Source organism: Tripterygium wilfordii, chromosome 3 (assembly GCF_013401445.1).
Source record: "Tripterygium wilfordii isolate XIE 37 chromosome 3, ASM1340144v1, whole genome shotgun sequence".
Lineage (NCBI taxonomy): Eukaryota > Viridiplantae > Streptophyta > Magnoliopsida > Celastrales > Celastraceae > Tripterygium > Tripterygium wilfordii.
In genome coordinates this window covers 1,843,429-1,859,046 of record NC_052234.1, presented here as the reverse complement: position 1 = coordinate 1,859,046, position 15,618 = coordinate 1,843,429, and the positions used below count along the sequence as shown (strand labels likewise).

Genomic DNA, 15,618 nt, shown 5'->3' with positions numbered 1-15,618 from the left:
GTATTTGCAGCTAACAAACTATTGGGGTCTGTTTAACATATTTTGAAACTACAAGGGTGTCTCTAAAATGGCCTCTTCCATCTGTGCAGCCTCAAACCAAATTAACATGTAGTGCTTTCCGTTCTCCCATTCACTCATTGCGACGCGTTCCCCAAAGAAAAGGAAAGGGAGGGAAGACATTGAAAATGCTATGCGCAGCGAAATTCCATCTATCATTTGATTCTGCAATCAAGGCGAAGAATAATCACAGCTTTTCCAGCGTCGTTCGTCGGCAGCGGTTTGATCTCCGGCTGCCGGCTCGACACCTTCCGTCCTTGAGCGTAAGGTCCGTGTCCCCTTCAGCTGCGTCTGATCCGTCGGATTCGTTGCCGTCATCTGAATGTTACACGTCGTCCGTCGGGTTTTCTCCTTCCCTTCCGCTTTCGCAGTGGAACCTCACACAACGCCACAACCTCGCCCTCAACGTCACTGTTTCCCTGGTACTTTCTCTACTTCTTTTTCTCTTCGAATGTCTGTATTGTACTTAGATTGTGACTGATAAGACAATTTAGAGACAGTTTCACTATGGAGATCATGATTTCTACTTCGGTAGAATTGTACTCTGATAACTTAATATTTTGCAGGCAGCGGTTTCAGCAACCTGTCTGTTCTTATCTGCAATCCCTGCACTTCTGGTATTCGACTTTCACAACCCTCATTTCTTACTGATGTTACTCTTTCCTCCACGATGAGAATACAATTCCAATTTCCAAATCAATTCTTGAATTGCTGCAACACTACTAGAAAATGTGTTAAAAAATTTTGATTTGGAATGCAGTATGAAGTAAAATAAGATCTTGTGTTACACTGACAACTTTAGAGTCTTTGGTCAGTTAAGTCTATTTTCCTACATTAATACGTAATGATATCTCAATACTAGTTTGGAACTGATACTGTGATTCCTTGTTTTCCGTGAGTTTAAACTGGGTAATAGGACTACAAAACATGGTGATAGAATGAGAATGTTGTTTGTATTGGATACAAAGTGAACCAAATGTAGCCTTAATGCATAGTCTGGTAATATGCATAAGGGATTTATTTTTTTATAGAATATTCATTTGTTATCGCTCGTCTTCCATGTGCTAATTGTTCGTTGTGGATTAATGAAGGCTTTTAAGAGAGCAGCAGAGTCGCTTGAGAAATTGATGGATGTCACTAGGGAGGAGCTTCCTGGTACAATGGCTGCTATTCGATTATCTGGCATGGAGATTAGTGATCTGACCATGGAGCTCAGTGATTTTGGGTTAGCCTTGTACCTGAACCCCTTTCCTGCTAGTTATTCCTATCTCACGCTCATGAAATGAAATTGCACCTCGTTTTTTTTATTTCTTCTGCAGCCAAGACATAACACAAGGTGTTAGAAGCTCCACTCGAGCTGTTCGCGTAGCTGAGGAGAGGTTGCGTCAACTGACAAACATGGCTCCATCAGGTTGCTTACATTTGCTTTCATGTGTCTCTTTTATTTAATTTTTATTTTTACCATCAGTTCTCAAATGGTTTCGGAACCTTGAATTTTACTCCACCTTTACTTTTTTAGCTTTGGCGCAGGTAATACCGAATCCGAAAATTGACACACAAGGACCATCATTGGCTAGGACCGCAAGGGGCATGAGGGAAGGAATTGTGAAGGCCCGTGCTTTCTTCCAAATCTTTTTCACCCTAACTCGATTTTCCAGAATGGCCTTTAACTATTTCTCCAAGCAAAGAGCAAAGCGTTTGTCAAAAAAATGTTAAATCTTCATGGTGAGCAACATTGAAATTAACTATGTATGTATCTCCTTTTCTAAAATTTGTCTTTAGTTCATTTTCTTTAATGTTCTCGAGAGATGCCACATAAATGATGATTTTGTTCCTTGTAAGGACTTTTCGTCAAGGCACAGTAGTTAGTGGGGATTCGGATATTTTGAAATTCCTTAGATTTGTTTTGAGATTTGGTTAGAGAAGTTGTAGTAGGCTGCTCAGAATCTCTCTCTGATCCCAATTGATGTAGTTTTTAACGTTGTGTGGAATTTATATTTTTTTTAAGCTTTTGGTGCATTAATAAATGAATTTTGAGCCTCATTATAATTATGACCTTTTATTGATAAGTTATCATGGTGCAGGTCATAGATTTTTGAACTAGATTTAATTATTGTTTCACATCTGAATGGGGAGATTGGAGAGGGCTAAAGATAGCATCGGTAAATCTTGCAATTTCTCAACGAAATTGAGGATTACTTGTGACTTATGGATAATTCTCGTGCCGTTTAGGTATGATCTCATTGATATTAATGAGAAGTTGATGCTATTGTGTTGTTACCTTTCAGAGCTTTAGTGCTTAGAGGTCAAGAAATTGTAAGCCAAGCTAACTCTTCGTTTACTCTTGTTTGTGTCGTGTTGGGATTGAGAACTATAAATTAAAGCTTGTTTGCGTTTTAGATTTTGGACTAGACACTTGCCTAACAATGGTTAAGGGGCTCGGATCAGGTGTTAGATGAGTTAATGTCCTTTCCTTGGTACTCTAGCTAAGCAAAACTGGGATGAGATTAACTGATTAAGTCATTATTTTTTCTGTTTTATCACTGAATTCCCAAAACCGTTTGTTATACCATTGCAGTGGAGATAATGTGGTAGGTTAAGATGATTGATAATTATGAAAAACATAGATCATAGTATGGGAGATATTGTACTTCATCATCATCAACATAAAGCCATAAGATATTGTGCTGCAGAGAAAACTTGATTGAGGTAACTCTTAGACATGGATTTCTGAGGAAGACCATGAGGTACCTTTTGAAGATGCGCGATATCTGGAAGTGAGTTTAGGGAAGGCTGGGAAGCTACGTAGATATAGTATGGGTAGAATCCTGCCTGTTATGTCTTGGAAAGCAAAACTGAGCTCATGAAAAATGGTGGTGTGTTTATGTTGCCATTGCTTGCCTAGAATCAGAAAGGGAAAGCACCACACTTGCTCATCCCTAGTGTCTCTCTGTAGAACATGTTTTTGTATTCAACCGGAAATGGACACAAGGACTTTAGTTAGGGGTGGGAAAATTTTGTGTGGTCCGGATAACTGAATTTGTCCGACCTGGAATAAACCAAGTTTGGACATAATCTATATGTCTGGAATTTAGGTCCAACACAACGTTTACTTGTTTGGTCCCTAAACCGAATTAGATTAATGTTCGATTTATTTGTCTGGATTTAAATCAATTTGGGTTTGGTCAATTAAATATGTCCGAAATTCAATTCGGGTTAGGGTCCTGAGATGTAAATATTTTATAAACAAGTGATATTGTTCGACCCGAAATCGAATTTTTGCCACGCCTGACATCAGTGAATATAGTGAATGGAGGAAAACCTAAACTTTGGATCTTATCATGATAAGGGGCATTGAGGTGGAAGATGTGGAATAGGAAGAGAACTGTTTGCACAGTTGCAAAAATGACATGCCTATACAATTTTTTATGATGATTTATCTGATTGATTTTGTTTAAATGCATGTATATATAACAAAGAATTTGAATGTTCAAACAATATTTGGAAATACTTCGAAAAATTATCTGATTTTACCGGCAGGGTTCAGCTAACATTTCACCGGTGTTTACTATTCAACCGGCCTGCCTGCATATAATGATCCCTTTTGCATTGTGGACCAACATGTCTAATGTCTTTGTGTGTGTACATGCACAGTAGCTATAAAGAGGTAACCAGGACAAAGGCCTCACGACAAGTGCAATAACATGGAATAATTCAGAAAGTGAAGCAGAGTGTCGAATCCAGTGAAAAGGAGCCGAGTGTCCCAACTACAGAGTACAGAAGCAGATATCGCAGACAATCTCGGTTGGGATTAGAAGACAAACCGGGGACTACATAATATATGATGACAAGTGAAAGGCAAGTTACCACTCACTTCTTTCCCAATCCGCCACACAATAACAAGTTAATAAGGTTGGTGAGGTATCACTTCCCACGTTTCTGGTCGGTCCTTAATTCCGCAGATAAAGACTATTTACACCATTCACTTAACTAAGTGCACCTCATCTTAAATAAATCCCCACTAAAAACATAATAATTATAAGTACACCTCAATTTATGTCTTTTCTAAAAAATACAATCTACAACCCTCTTGAATCCTAATTCTCAATTCCTTCTCTACACCACTATCAAGAACCCTAATTCCCAAATCCTCCCAAACCAGTGTGTTGTGTGAATCAATCTTGAACAAGTTGTGTTGTGTGAGTCAATCTTGAGCGGTATTGTCAAGAATCGTATCAGATAAGATGAGGGAGTCAAACTTGAAGGTTAATGGGGTGTATTTAATTGAGGGGTGCAAATATTCCACATTCAATTATGTGCTCTGTCAACTTTTACTGTTAATTTGCCATAGAATCAATAGATTAGACTGATTTGCCATAGAGATATTGGAGTATCTAAATTCTAGAGAAGTGCTTTAACTGCAAAACAAGTTATGATCTGATGATGAAAGGGTACACCAGTTTGATCCAAAGACTATAAAGGAGCTTAGATGGAAAACACCAAATTACGTGGGTCATACATTTTTGACCAGTTTAAATGGCATTTTGGTTTCTTGGGATACAAACAACTGCTACAATCCACATACCAAAACTGTTATAAAGCATCATGCAGAAGACATAGATGACAATAACAGCTGGTCAACAAGTGTTTCTTTCTTCATGCAAATCAGTCTAAACATGGTAATGTCATAAAAACATAGCAAAATACCTTCTCTAGGACATATAGGATTGTAAATTTGATGAGGATAATAGAAAGAAAATTCTGGGGAAAAAGATTAAATTAATATTGGGATGGTGAGGATTCCAGATATTACTTCACATTGTCGAACAGGGATTGGTATGAATATGAAATTGCCCTGTGTATAATATATATATATCTAGAAAAACCTAGTTTTACATTGTCCCTTACCTTTTGTGGCTGAAGAATCACCATCCTCATTGCTTTAAGGCTTGGATTAAGTGGACCAGTGGCATCATCATCTTCATCATTATCCTGTACATACCTTTCAAGCTATACCTTAGAGGATGAGAAGATGAAGAATGACCATTCGTTATCTATCTTTTCTGTTTTCTCCTGTAGTAGAATTCTCAGAGTTGGCGTCGATACCAAAACATTTTAGAAATGCCCATCTAGCAAGCCTAAAGTAGTGGCATGGGTGGAGAAACAAAAGAGTTGCATTCTTTACTGGAGAGCCCTCCCTTTCTGCAATGTCTCCTCTCACCATTCTTCTGCTCATCCTCGTCGCTATCTCTCCTTTCATGCTTTGGATCTCTCCGACCTACATACCATAGCAGATCTCTTATTTCAATCAAACTTTTATTATTACACAACTTGACAATTTGGCATAGATAATTATGTACATTTTAGCCCAAACATCATTCAACTCAAAGCTCAATTCTATATGCCGTTAACATTGTCATAATGCAACTCTCAGCACATTCTGTTGTATCAATTTTTGAAGTTTTCTATTTTGACCTGCAAGTTTCCCCCATCTATTGCATTTCCCATGTAATTAAACAATATCCCATGAGGCCTCCTACCTCCTGCTTCTAGCAATTCCTACCACCAATTGCCAACAACCAAGCAAACATTAACCAAAATGATAATCCACTTGGACGAATCCACCTACATTTCATTGCCAGAATTAACGTTGCATATCGACGAAAAGAAAAGAAAAGGAGGACCCTGTATGTGACATACTGACATTTAAACTCAACTGCACATGAATGCTAGATGATGAAACAGAGTCAAATTAAAGTAACAGAAACAAACGAGATGAGGCATGTTGGTTCCATTAATTTGAACAAAAAGTTATTTCAATATAAAAACTGTAATAAAAGTTGATAATTTAGATCCAAATTCAAAGCTGTCAGACATGTCCTCACTGTTTTCATATTTTACTGAAAATCATATTTATTCGATGTATTTGAGAAATAGGTACTAAAAAAGTAAAAATGCTTAATTCTTCAATTGAATACATAATTTACAAAAGAAGCTTCCTTTTATATGACCAACAAAGCACAATTATGACCCCAAAAAGGGCGTGTTTGGGGAGCCAAATTTTACCTATGACCAAATACCAATGCTGCTCAACAAAGGGCCCCCCACCTAATAATCTTTTAAAAGATTCGAAAAGGCAAACACGGCCTACCTTTTTTGAAGGATTAGAATGAATTGAAAGTTCTGATACATTTGGACACGCCAATAAAATAAACCCCAAATACCAAAAACATCGTTGGTGACAGACTGGAATTGATTGGTTCAAAGCAACAAACGACAAAATACGTTTTCTAAACAACACGAAATCGATCAAATACGGATAAAACAAAGATACAGTTAGAAGAAATTGAAATCGGATACCTGAAAATTTTGTCTATGACTTGTAACAGCTGTGCTCCCGTGCTTGTTGACAATCGGTTTCCCCAAATTAGACATGGAAGAACGAGAAGCTGAGGCGGTGGCGGTGGCGGTGGTGGCGTCATCTGAGAGATCCGAAGTGAATACAGTGAAGCAATAGAGGAGGAAGAGGAGGAGGAAGAGGACCAGTAGTTGGATCCATAGAAGCCATGGACGTCTGTAACTATCTATCATAAACTCATCTCCAAAACCGAACATATAGTTTCAATTCCAAATACTCCGAAGAGAGAAAGATTGAATGGTTTGCGTCGGCGTATAGAGAGAGACAGAGAGATGGACGAAGGAAGGAAGGTTTAGAGAGAAGCTGAGAAGGTATGAGTAGAGAAGAAGAAAAGCAATTTGGGGGTTAAAGAAAGAGAGAATGTTTTATTTTTTTGAATTTTTAATTCTTTCTTCTCTTTGTTTTCTTGTGAAGTCCCCACGTGTCCGGTAAAGCGCGTGAGGTGTCAACATAAAAGAAACTGACATGGAAAGCATGAGAAAGGGAAAGTAGTAAGATTTACTCTATTTTAGATGGTGATGGGATTTTGACTTTCCTTAATTATTTATTTTTGATGAAATAAATAAATTCCTAGAAGTATGGAAATAAAAATGTTGGAAAATAATTCTAACCATTTTCACAAAATTAAAATGTTGGGTGCTCCACAATTGGAAAATGATTTAGAGAACGTTTTCCTCTTTCTTTCAATGTTTTCATCAGGTTGGATCATAGTAAGTAATTTTTTTAATAGGATAATGTTTGAGATCCCAAAAATGATCTCAAAAAACGCAATTGAACTTGGAGTATTGGCTGTGAAATGGGTCCTCAATGCATATTTTAATGCACTTTGAATAGTAAATGAGAGTTGAAAAATTGCTTTGCTCCAATGGGAGGTAAATTGAGGTACTAAAATAATTTGTAGCCAAGTCCATCTAATTAAAGCCCAATTTATATAATAATTAGTATTTAACCCAAGCCCAGCCCATAAACCTCTAAACATAAGTTAGCAGATTGTCCTCTTTCTTTGGAACCTTCTTCCTCATTTGGAGTTGTGCAAATTAGAGGAGAACTCAGAAAATAGGTTTATTATCCAAAGAGTGGGAGGGGCGGGAGCCCCAAACTTCATGATACTCTCTCTATGATTTTATTTTCTGAGCCAGTAATCACCTCTATTTCTGAATTGTTAAGACTCAAAAATACCACATCGGTAGGGACAATCCCAACAACCGAGTGGTTAATAAGGGCAAAGCCCACCCTCAACAAATGATTATCACAATTCTTAAACAAATGCTTATCACAATTCTATAACAGAAAGATACATACATAGATACATATTGTCATATTGTATCCCTACTTACAATTGTTGGGAGTTTTTATGTTTTGAAGTTGATAAATTATAACAAGTTGTTAGTCATCATGACAATGACTAACTTATTGGGATTTTCGTGAACCAAATGTTGTTAGAAGGGATTTATGATAACCCGTACTTTGTTGAGGAGTTATGACTTATGACAATGACTCAAACCGTCTGCTCTTCCCTGCCTACATCATATAAAAAAGGTAAAATTATATATAAGTTCCTCCATTAAAAGTTTTGTTCCATAAGGTTCATCAAATTTAAAATATTATTCATCAACAAAAAATTAAAAAATAAGGTTTTGTCTAAAATACCCTCATCTTCACCCTCAAACATGAAAGACCTCCTCCTGCACGTGATTCATCTCAGTCTGTCGACAGAAGTTTCGTCTCCGCCCCTCATGACTTATTCGAGAGTTCTATGGTATTTTTTAGTAATTTTTCATCCTGATTTTTGTTGTAGACTGCAGGTGATTTTCATAGTTCTTTGGTTCTGTAGACTGTAGGTGATATGTATCTATTTCGAGTAATTTGATCTCTGTCATAATGCTATCTATTTTACTAAATGTTATTTGTTTTTATTGAAGTGTTATCGATTTGAAGTTCTGAAATAGATAATATATCAGAACAAATCCAAAACAGATATAATATCTTCATATTTCAAATCCGATTTCAAAAGAAAAAAAAAAGTTTAAAAAAGCAATAAAACCTCAAAGGTGATACGCCTTGGTATGTGAAGTTGATTGGGGGTTTTGATGGTCGTCAGCGTTGGTCGTATTAACCGGATCTAACTCTTTTTCGAACGGTTGTCATGATTTCGATAGTTTGTTCATCGAAAATGATGGATGAACGATCAACTTCCAGTTGTCGGCGTGAAGAAAGAAGAAGAGAGAGAATATAAGAGGAGGAAGAAGATAATAACGTGTGATATTTTATAATACAAGGATATTTTTGTAAGTTTATAACCTTTGTCCTTATTTCTAAATTTCTTTTTGACTTGACCTCATTGAATACGACTCACACATTTTGTCCTTATGTATAAAAAGCCCTATAAAAAGAAGTAACATACTATCCAATGTTTTTATTGTATTGAATAAATGACATAAATGTAATTTGAAGTTTGAACTATCCAGTGTCATTAAAAAAGACCAAAAACAAACCCTGTGCAAAGATACTATCAAGTGTTGTATCGGATCGTCCTCCAATTATTTCGTCGGCAAAGATGAATGCATTGCCGGAGAAAGAGGAGAAAAATCGGGAAAAGATGGGAAGAAGGGAGAGGAAAAAATCATGTTTGATAATTAGGGATGGAAATGGGGGCATTTGATGTGAATCGTAACGATTCACATGTTGCACAGGACTATTAATCGGTACTTTGGTGTACCAGTTCTCCCCTCGGTCCACTCTAAATGACGTGCTGTGGTGAATTGAATCCTTATAAAGATGGTGGTTAACAAGACCCAAAAAAAAAATCACACAAAGATGTAAAAACGAAAGGTCAAAACATAAATTCTATTCTAAACCCAAAAACGTAGGATCGTTGACCACCCACAAAGACCATTACCAAACTTAACGAACTTCCCTCCCTCTCTCTCGATCTCTTTCTCTCGGCCTCTCTCTCCCATCCTAACCTTCCTCCATGTCCATTCAATGGGGGAGTCAAAGCCCAACAACGCAACACCACCGGAAACCCCAACCTCTTCAACACCATCACTGTCTCTATCATCCGCCGAGCCCCCAAAGCCACCGACCCCACCACCACCACGATCCCTCATCCAACCCTCCCACAAGAAAAAATCAAAGACCAAAGTCTTCCGCGTTTTCCGCTCCGTCTTCCGCTCATTCCCAATCATAACCCCCGCCTGCAAGATCCCCACTCTCCACGGTGGCGGCATCAGCCTCCCCGACAGCCGCAGCAACGGAATCACAGGCACGCGCGTCACGGGCACCTTGTTCGGGTACCGGAAAGGGAGGGTGAGCTTGTCGATGCAAGAAAACCCTAAATGTCTACCTTCGTTGGTCGTCGAATTGGCGATGCAAACGAATGCGTTGCAGAAGGAGATGAGCGCGGGGACTGTGCGGATCGCGCTGGAGTGCGAGAAGAGGGCGGAGAAGGATAAGACAAAATTGCTAAACGAGCCGTTGTGGACGATGTTCTGTAACGGTAAGAAGGCCGGGTACGGCGTCACGAGGGAGGCGACGGAGGAGGATTTGAATGTGATGGAGCTTCTCAAGGCTGTGTCCATGGGGGCTGGGGTGCTGCCGGGGAACTCGGACATTGATGGGCCGGATTTGGAGATTGTTTACGTTCGGGCCCATTTTGAACGGGTTGTGGGCTCCAAGGATTCGGAGACGTTGTACATGTTGAGCCCGGAAGGGAATAATGGGCCGGAGCTCAGTATATTCTTTGTCAGGATTTGATTTGATTTGATGATGCTTTTTTCGTTAAGTAAAGGTGATTAGTGGTTGTAGATGGTAGGTGAAGGGTGGGTATGTTTAGTGCGACACTTCTCATATTATATGTTGGTAATGTTAATACCCTTTGAAAGCCCCAGTCCTACTGTATATACTATCGAATTTTTTTGGTAACCAAGCAATCATTGTACCCCATCCTAACATGCCCTTCGGACAACTGAGTGGACGTAAATCTCCGACAACTAAAATAGTCCATATCACGATGGCAGCAGGTAAGATCGGCCCAAAGTCCATGCGGGTCAAAATGGAACTCTCAACTCCTCCCTAAAAATGAGCCGAAAGCTCACGAGACCATGAAAACCCCAAGGAAATACTCTCCGCTAATTCGAACTCCTTACCTTAGCAACATGTACGGATGTACCCATCCAAAGCCAGTAGATATAATCAACTGAGCTATTGTTCTGTGATTTAATTAATCTCTTCTTAGGGGACAGCATGATGTTTGTTCTTAGTTACATATAGAAATCATGCTGACCCCTTACACTGGAGGTGAGCCTTAAATGAGATTCATATAGTGAGATGATCTGAGATCCATGTTCTAGAGCAAGACATGATGCCTACATTGGGTGACCCAATTATGACTCAAAGTTGACACTAATTTCTGAGTTTTTAGTTCTAGACTTGTAGCTCTAGCATTAGTACCAATTGAGGTAAGATGTCTCTATTAAAATGAATTGAGCTAATATACAATGACAAACCCTTTCAATGTTGCATATATATAACATTTTTTTCCTTGTTTGTGTAGGTTATTCCAATATTTCCAAATCACATTTGCACATGATTCACATGCAAATAAAGAATAATGTCCTCTGATATATGTATCATAAATTAACATGGTTTTCTACTTTTTTTTATCGTAACGAAATAATGAAAATTCCATAGTTATTTTCGATATGTTTGTCTGAAGTACCTTGCGGTAGAACTACACAGCATTCTCAAGTGCTTCAATGCACTCCAATACAGTTGCCTTGTTTGACATTGCCTTCATTAAGGCTTCATGAATCACCTTGTTATTTTTTAAGAGAGATCCAGCAAACAAAACCTGCATTACTTTCCCAAGTATTAGGATTCTTTTACTATGACAAATCAACTTTAATAGACTAAATCTGGCATTCATAATTAGTTGCACACTTGAGGAACTTACAGCCCATCTGGTAAGATTTTGCTGCTGATCTTTGCTTAGCGTTGGTTTGCTGCGGTTTATGAATCTCTGCAAGAAACAAACAAAATGATTAACGGCAGAAGTTTGGAATTAAGTTGGTTATATCATCAGATAGCTTTGCTTTGGCAAAAAGGACTGTTGAAATACCTGTAGAGTGAAAAGATCCGCAGATTGACCAATCACTTTGTCATATTGCAGACCCTCAGCCGCAAGTCCTGCCATTGCTACAACTGCCAATCTGAGATGACATTATCATAATCTTAGTATCTTCACTTTGCCATTAAGCTTTTCATGGGTTCAAGTGATTCGATACCAAGAATGATTATTGCCATAGGTATTTTTAGAGTTGAAAGAAACATGAGTTCGACCAAACAATTAGGTCTGTCTTCCTCGTTGGAGAGGATCACTAAATTTTTGCTGTCATGCATTGTTTATATCCTAATCCAGATTATTGATTTATTCTTGTGGTAAAGTAAATGTTCTTATAGAGATATTTAATTATTTTCATATACATTTGGCTGCTCTTCTTTTGATTCAAGCAACAGTACACACAATTATAGAGAAAGGATGTTGGTGGTTACATAAAGTTTTACGCGTAGAAGAGAATATCATAATCATCCTTGCGATATGCAGCACCACCTTGTCACAGATTATAAAGAACACTTCTGGTATTTGTTATGTGAACACAATTACAAAACTTATCTTTTATATCTTTATATGAACCTTTCGATCACATTTCAACTTCCAAGTAAAAGTCACCACGCCACTAAGTGAGCTATCCCTACAGATGAAGACCCGGATAAATATTTGAATTCATCAAAAAATGCTTTAATTATTTAGACTAGAGACAGAAAAGGCAGGTAACTCTTCAATTAGAATGCAAACAACAAATTCAATTGTTTTTCTTAAAGTAGTAAAGTTACTAACATGTTCTAGTTATACTTGCATTCTTTGAAGTTTGAAACTTTAGTAGGCGAAATCATCATAGTTCCAGAAGAAAAAAATTGCAGAAAAAATATAGATTTCAGGTTCTTAACTTTTAAGAGGACAGATACCTGTCTAGTTCCTTAGCATCAAGCTGACCACTATATATCAGTTTTTCCAACCTTTCATCAATGAGATTGACATGCTCCTTGCCAATATCCAGCGAATAGTCCAGGATTGGCAGCCCAAGCAAATAAGCAACTAGAGTTTGGACAAAAAGCATATGAAAAGACTGCAATCAAATAGATCATATCATGTTACTCTATTCATATTCAAGTGTGGAGAGCAATACTCAAAAAATGAGCAGCTTCATGTCCAGCAATCCTCTCTTGGTAATCTGGAAAGAAGGACGAAAAGCCACTAATCGCAGCTTGAAGAAGCCTATATAAGGCAGAACATAAGAAAGACAGTTATCTGTAAATTTATTTGAAGTACAAGTGCTGTTTTCAAATGAAAACATACAGGAAACTTCAAAAGTAAAAATGGGATCATAAATATTTTTACTATATACATCCAAACCTTACCCGGGTGAAATGCTACCCACAGCCAAGACTACTAAAGAAATGCTTCCAATCAAGTATGGTACAAAGAAGCCCCAATCCTACAGAGACATCATAAATGCATCAATAAAAGTAAGACTTCCCCGCACATTGATTACGGTACAACAAAGGTACTTGCACCAACCATTCTTACGTCTCCAAGAAAAAAGGCATTTGAAGAGTGACAGATAGGGGAAGCAGGGAGATATTGCTCATAGAATTCACAATTCAACAGAGTGGGCAAAAGGAGATGATAAGAAACCTTGAAAAATGAAGCTCAAAAAAATGTATAACAGTGGTGGTTTCATTTTTTGGCAATAGATTAACGAAAAGTAACAGCTTGAAGTTTGTATAATTGTCTTGGATAGATATGCTCATTTCGATAGATGGTATAGCCAAACTACATAAACTCTCCTTATTTGGTGTGCCATGATCTATGATCTTGTCACGCCAGTTGCATTCTAGGAATTCCCTTCAAATTTAACGCAGCAGAAATACCTCAAATACGTTTAATTCGGGTAATCACTAACAAAGTAATTCTACTATGCAAAAAAATGAAGGTTAGTTTCGTGCTACTTTGCATCACAACATTTATCATAAAAATGAAAGGTAGAAAATGGCAAGATTAAGGTTACCCCGGGAAGTTGGCCAGCGAGAACAGCCAAAAATCCTGTCGTTCCCACCACTGTGAAAAGAAAAGCAGCCTGTATCGCAGAAAGGTGTCAAATATATGAACAGTAGACAGTAGTCCACAGCTCAATTTACATCAAATGTAAAAGCAAATTGTGCTATAACCCCATAAACATATAAATCAACAACGGCTGGGGGTAGGCATAAGAAAACATCAGGCATGCACCAATAAGATCAATAATCTAACATAAAAGACGAGTTTTTTTATTTAATATTTGGGTATAAGCTTATCAGCAGAGATAAGTAGCAGTCTGTTTCCAAAATTTTCTCCACATTCATCTTTTTATGCTATAATTACTAACTGTAAATTGAGCCTACAAATTGTTCAACAGAAATCCCAGCCAACAAGCCCAGCTATAGCAAATGTTAAGGCAGCACATACATCATTTCTGACACTTGGAATTGCAAGATTCTCCGCATTCTTAATTCCAAGAGTTGTTAGCTCCCTTAGAGACGTCTGTTACATAGAAAACAAGGGTTTTAGAACACAATTTTTATTTATATTTCCCAATCCACAGATTATCCATAAAGCGGAATTTCGCACGGAACCTGACCGGACGACGGGAAACATACGGCTGAGAACTCCATTTCTTGGCCCAACCCACTTCACTTAGCTGATTAAGCGCCTCTTTCACTCCATCACTGTCTTTCTGCAACCAAATATGTATAAATTTGAAATTGGATTTTGGCACAACATTGTTATAACAACTGATTACGAGGGTGAAATAAGCTAATCAAGAACCTTAGCAATGGCGGATTCGAGGGTTGTGAGATCGACACCAGGTGCGGCAGAGGATGTTGCTCTAATTTGATACTTGTTGAAAGAATGGCTGTGCATTTGAATATACTGAAATCCAGTCGAGAGAGGCGAAGCCATCGTGATCTTTAACCACTCAAAATGTGTGTTCGTCCTCGGAATTTCTCACCAAGACCATTAATGCAACAGAAGCAGATAAGGTTCCGTTTCTTCGGTTAGCGTCAGTCATGCACTTCTTTTTCCACCCAAAAAGAAAAGGATAAGTGCTCATTGAAGAGCTTTGTTTCAATAAGGACATTCTTACAAATCTTATTCCATAAAGTCTATATAGGTTGAACTAATATTTCATGAAAGATAAAAAAATCAAAATATATGATTTTATTGTCTAAAATATTTTTATCTTCATTCTCAAACATGACACATGTCTCCTACACATGATTCATCTCGGATCTCCATCGGAAGCTTTGTCTACGCTGCCAGAAGCTTTGTTTCCACCCCTCACGGCTTATTTGAGAGTTCTATGACATTTTTTAGTAATTTTTCGACCAGATTTTTGTTGTGTTCGAACTAGATCTATTCATACTCACCACGAGACTTGTAGATCTTATTGTTTTCCTTCGATCTGTCATCACATCATTATTTTCGACTGTTTCTGTAGTGATTTTCATGGTTTTTTGTTTTGATGTGAGATCTACAGACTGCAGATGATATGTTATCTTTTTCGATTAATTTGATATATGTCATAATGTCATCTGTTTTGTTAAAATGTTATCTGTCTTTAATGAAATGTTATCTGTTTGAAGTTTCAAAAGGACCAAAATCGATAACATATCATAACAGATCCAAAACAGATATAATATCTGCATATTCATATTCGATTTAGAAGAATATTGATAGATACAAAACATATATAATATTTACATATACAAAACAGATATAATATCATATACGAAACAGATATAATATCTGCAGATTCATATCCAATTTCAGATGGAAAAAAAAAGTTTGAAAAAGTAATAAAACCTCAAAGGTGATGCGCCTTAGTATATGGAGTTGATTGGATGTGTTGATGGTCGCCGGCATTGGCCAGATCTAGTTCTTTTTCAAATGGTGACCGTGATTTCACGAAGCTTTTTCGACGACTCAAGTGATTTTCTACTATTGGTGATGACTGAGCTTTGATCGGGTAGACCAAGAGCTT

At 37.6% G+C, this 15,618-nt stretch overlaps 4 protein-coding genes across 6 annotated transcripts; 2 read left to right on the top strand and 2 right to left on the bottom strand.

Annotated features, from left to right (window-relative positions):
- Positions 1-22: 22 nt before the first annotated feature.
- On the top strand, positions 23-2,100 carry LOC119984079. Of its 2 annotated transcripts, none has more exons than XM_038827848.1 (5): positions 23-479; positions 624-674; positions 1,149-1,282; positions 1,377-1,468; positions 1,577-2,100. In XM_038827848.1, the coding sequence occupies exons 1-5, from the start codon at positions 186-188 to the stop codon at positions 1,771-1,773; spliced, it is 768 nt and encodes a 255-aa protein (XP_038683776.1). In that variant the 5' UTR covers positions 23-185; the 3' UTR covers positions 1,774-2,100. The 2 variants fall into 2 exon arrangements, with proteins under 2 accessions (XP_038683776.1, XP_038683782.1); XM_038827854.1 differs by having other exon boundaries at positions 28-479; positions 1,588-2,100.
- Positions 2,101-4,691: 2,591 nt separating this feature from the next.
- On the bottom strand, positions 4,692-6,829 carry LOC119984093. Its single transcript, XM_038827867.1, has 2 exons — positions 6,418-6,829; positions 4,692-5,335 (listed from the first exon to the last, which is right to left on the bottom strand). The coding sequence occupies exons 1-2, from the start codon at positions 6,670-6,672 to the stop codon at positions 5,108-5,110; spliced, it is 483 nt and encodes a 160-aa protein (XP_038683795.1). The 5' UTR covers positions 6,673-6,829; the 3' UTR covers positions 4,692-5,107.
- A 2,518-nt stretch (positions 6,830-9,347) lies between these two features.
- On the top strand, positions 9,348-10,259 carry LOC119995207 (protein MIZU-KUSSEI 1). Its single transcript, XM_038841634.1, has one exon. The coding sequence runs from the start codon at positions 9,461-9,463 to the stop codon at positions 10,229-10,231; it is 771 nt and encodes a 256-aa protein (XP_038697562.1). The 5' UTR covers positions 9,348-9,460; the 3' UTR covers positions 10,232-10,259.
- Positions 10,260-11,072: 813 nt separating this feature from the next.
- Positions 11,073-14,652, bottom strand: LOC119995299. 2 transcript variants are annotated; one of them, XM_038841766.1, is made up of 10 exons: positions 14,403-14,652; positions 14,215-14,310; positions 14,043-14,117; positions 13,606-13,674; positions 12,956-13,032; positions 12,724-12,812; positions 12,503-12,632; positions 11,595-11,685; positions 11,430-11,495; positions 11,073-11,327 (listed from the first exon to the last, which is right to left on the bottom strand). In XM_038841766.1, exons 1-10 carry the CDS (start codon positions 14,535-14,537, stop codon positions 11,208-11,210), a joined length of 948 nt encoding a protein of 315 aa, XP_038697694.1. In that variant the 5' UTR covers positions 14,538-14,652; the 3' UTR covers positions 11,073-11,207. The 2 variants fall into 2 exon arrangements, with proteins under 2 accessions (XP_038697694.1, XP_038697695.1); XM_038841767.1 differs by having other exon boundaries at positions 14,210-14,310; positions 14,403-14,544.
- Between the last annotated feature and the right edge of the window lie 966 nt (positions 14,653-15,618).

Excerpts from the sequence above, each read along its gene's own strand:
- LOC119984079 (XM_038827848.1), top strand. The coding sequence starts at position 186 with ATGCTATGCGCAGCGAAATTCCATCTATCATTTGATTCTGCAATCAAG. Across the intron at positions 675-1,148 it reads CTGCAATCCCTGCACTTCTG|GCTTTTAAGAGAGCAGCAGA; the intron begins GTATTCGACTTT and ends GGATTAATGAAG. Across the intron at positions 1,469-1,576 it reads GACAAACATGGCTCCATCAG|CTTTGGCGCAGGTAATACCG; the intron begins GTTGCTTACATT and ends TTACTTTTTTAG.
- LOC119995299 (XM_038841766.1), bottom strand. The coding sequence starts at position 14,537 with ATGGCTTCGCCTCTCTCGACTGGATTTCAGTATATTCAAATGCACAGC. Across the intron at positions 14,311-14,402 it reads TCGAATCCGCCATTGCTAAG|AAAGACAGTGATGGAGTGAA; the intron begins GTTCTTGATTAG and ends ATTTGGTTGCAG. Across the intron at positions 12,813-12,955 it reads GTGGGTAGCATTTCACCCGG|GCTTCTTCAAGCTGCGATTA; the intron begins GTAAGGTTTGGA and ends TGCCTTATATAG.
- LOC119984093 (XM_038827867.1), bottom strand. The coding sequence starts at position 6,672 with ATGTTCGGTTTTGGAGATGAGTTTATGATAGATAGTTACAGACGTCCA. Across the intron at positions 5,336-6,417 it reads GTCATAGACAAAATTTTCAG|GTCGGAGAGATCCAAAGCAT; the intron begins GTATCCGATTTC and ends TATGGTATGTAG.
- LOC119995207 (XM_038841634.1), top strand. The coding sequence starts at position 9,461 with ATGGGGGAGTCAAAGCCCAACAACGCAACACCACCGGAAACCCCAACC.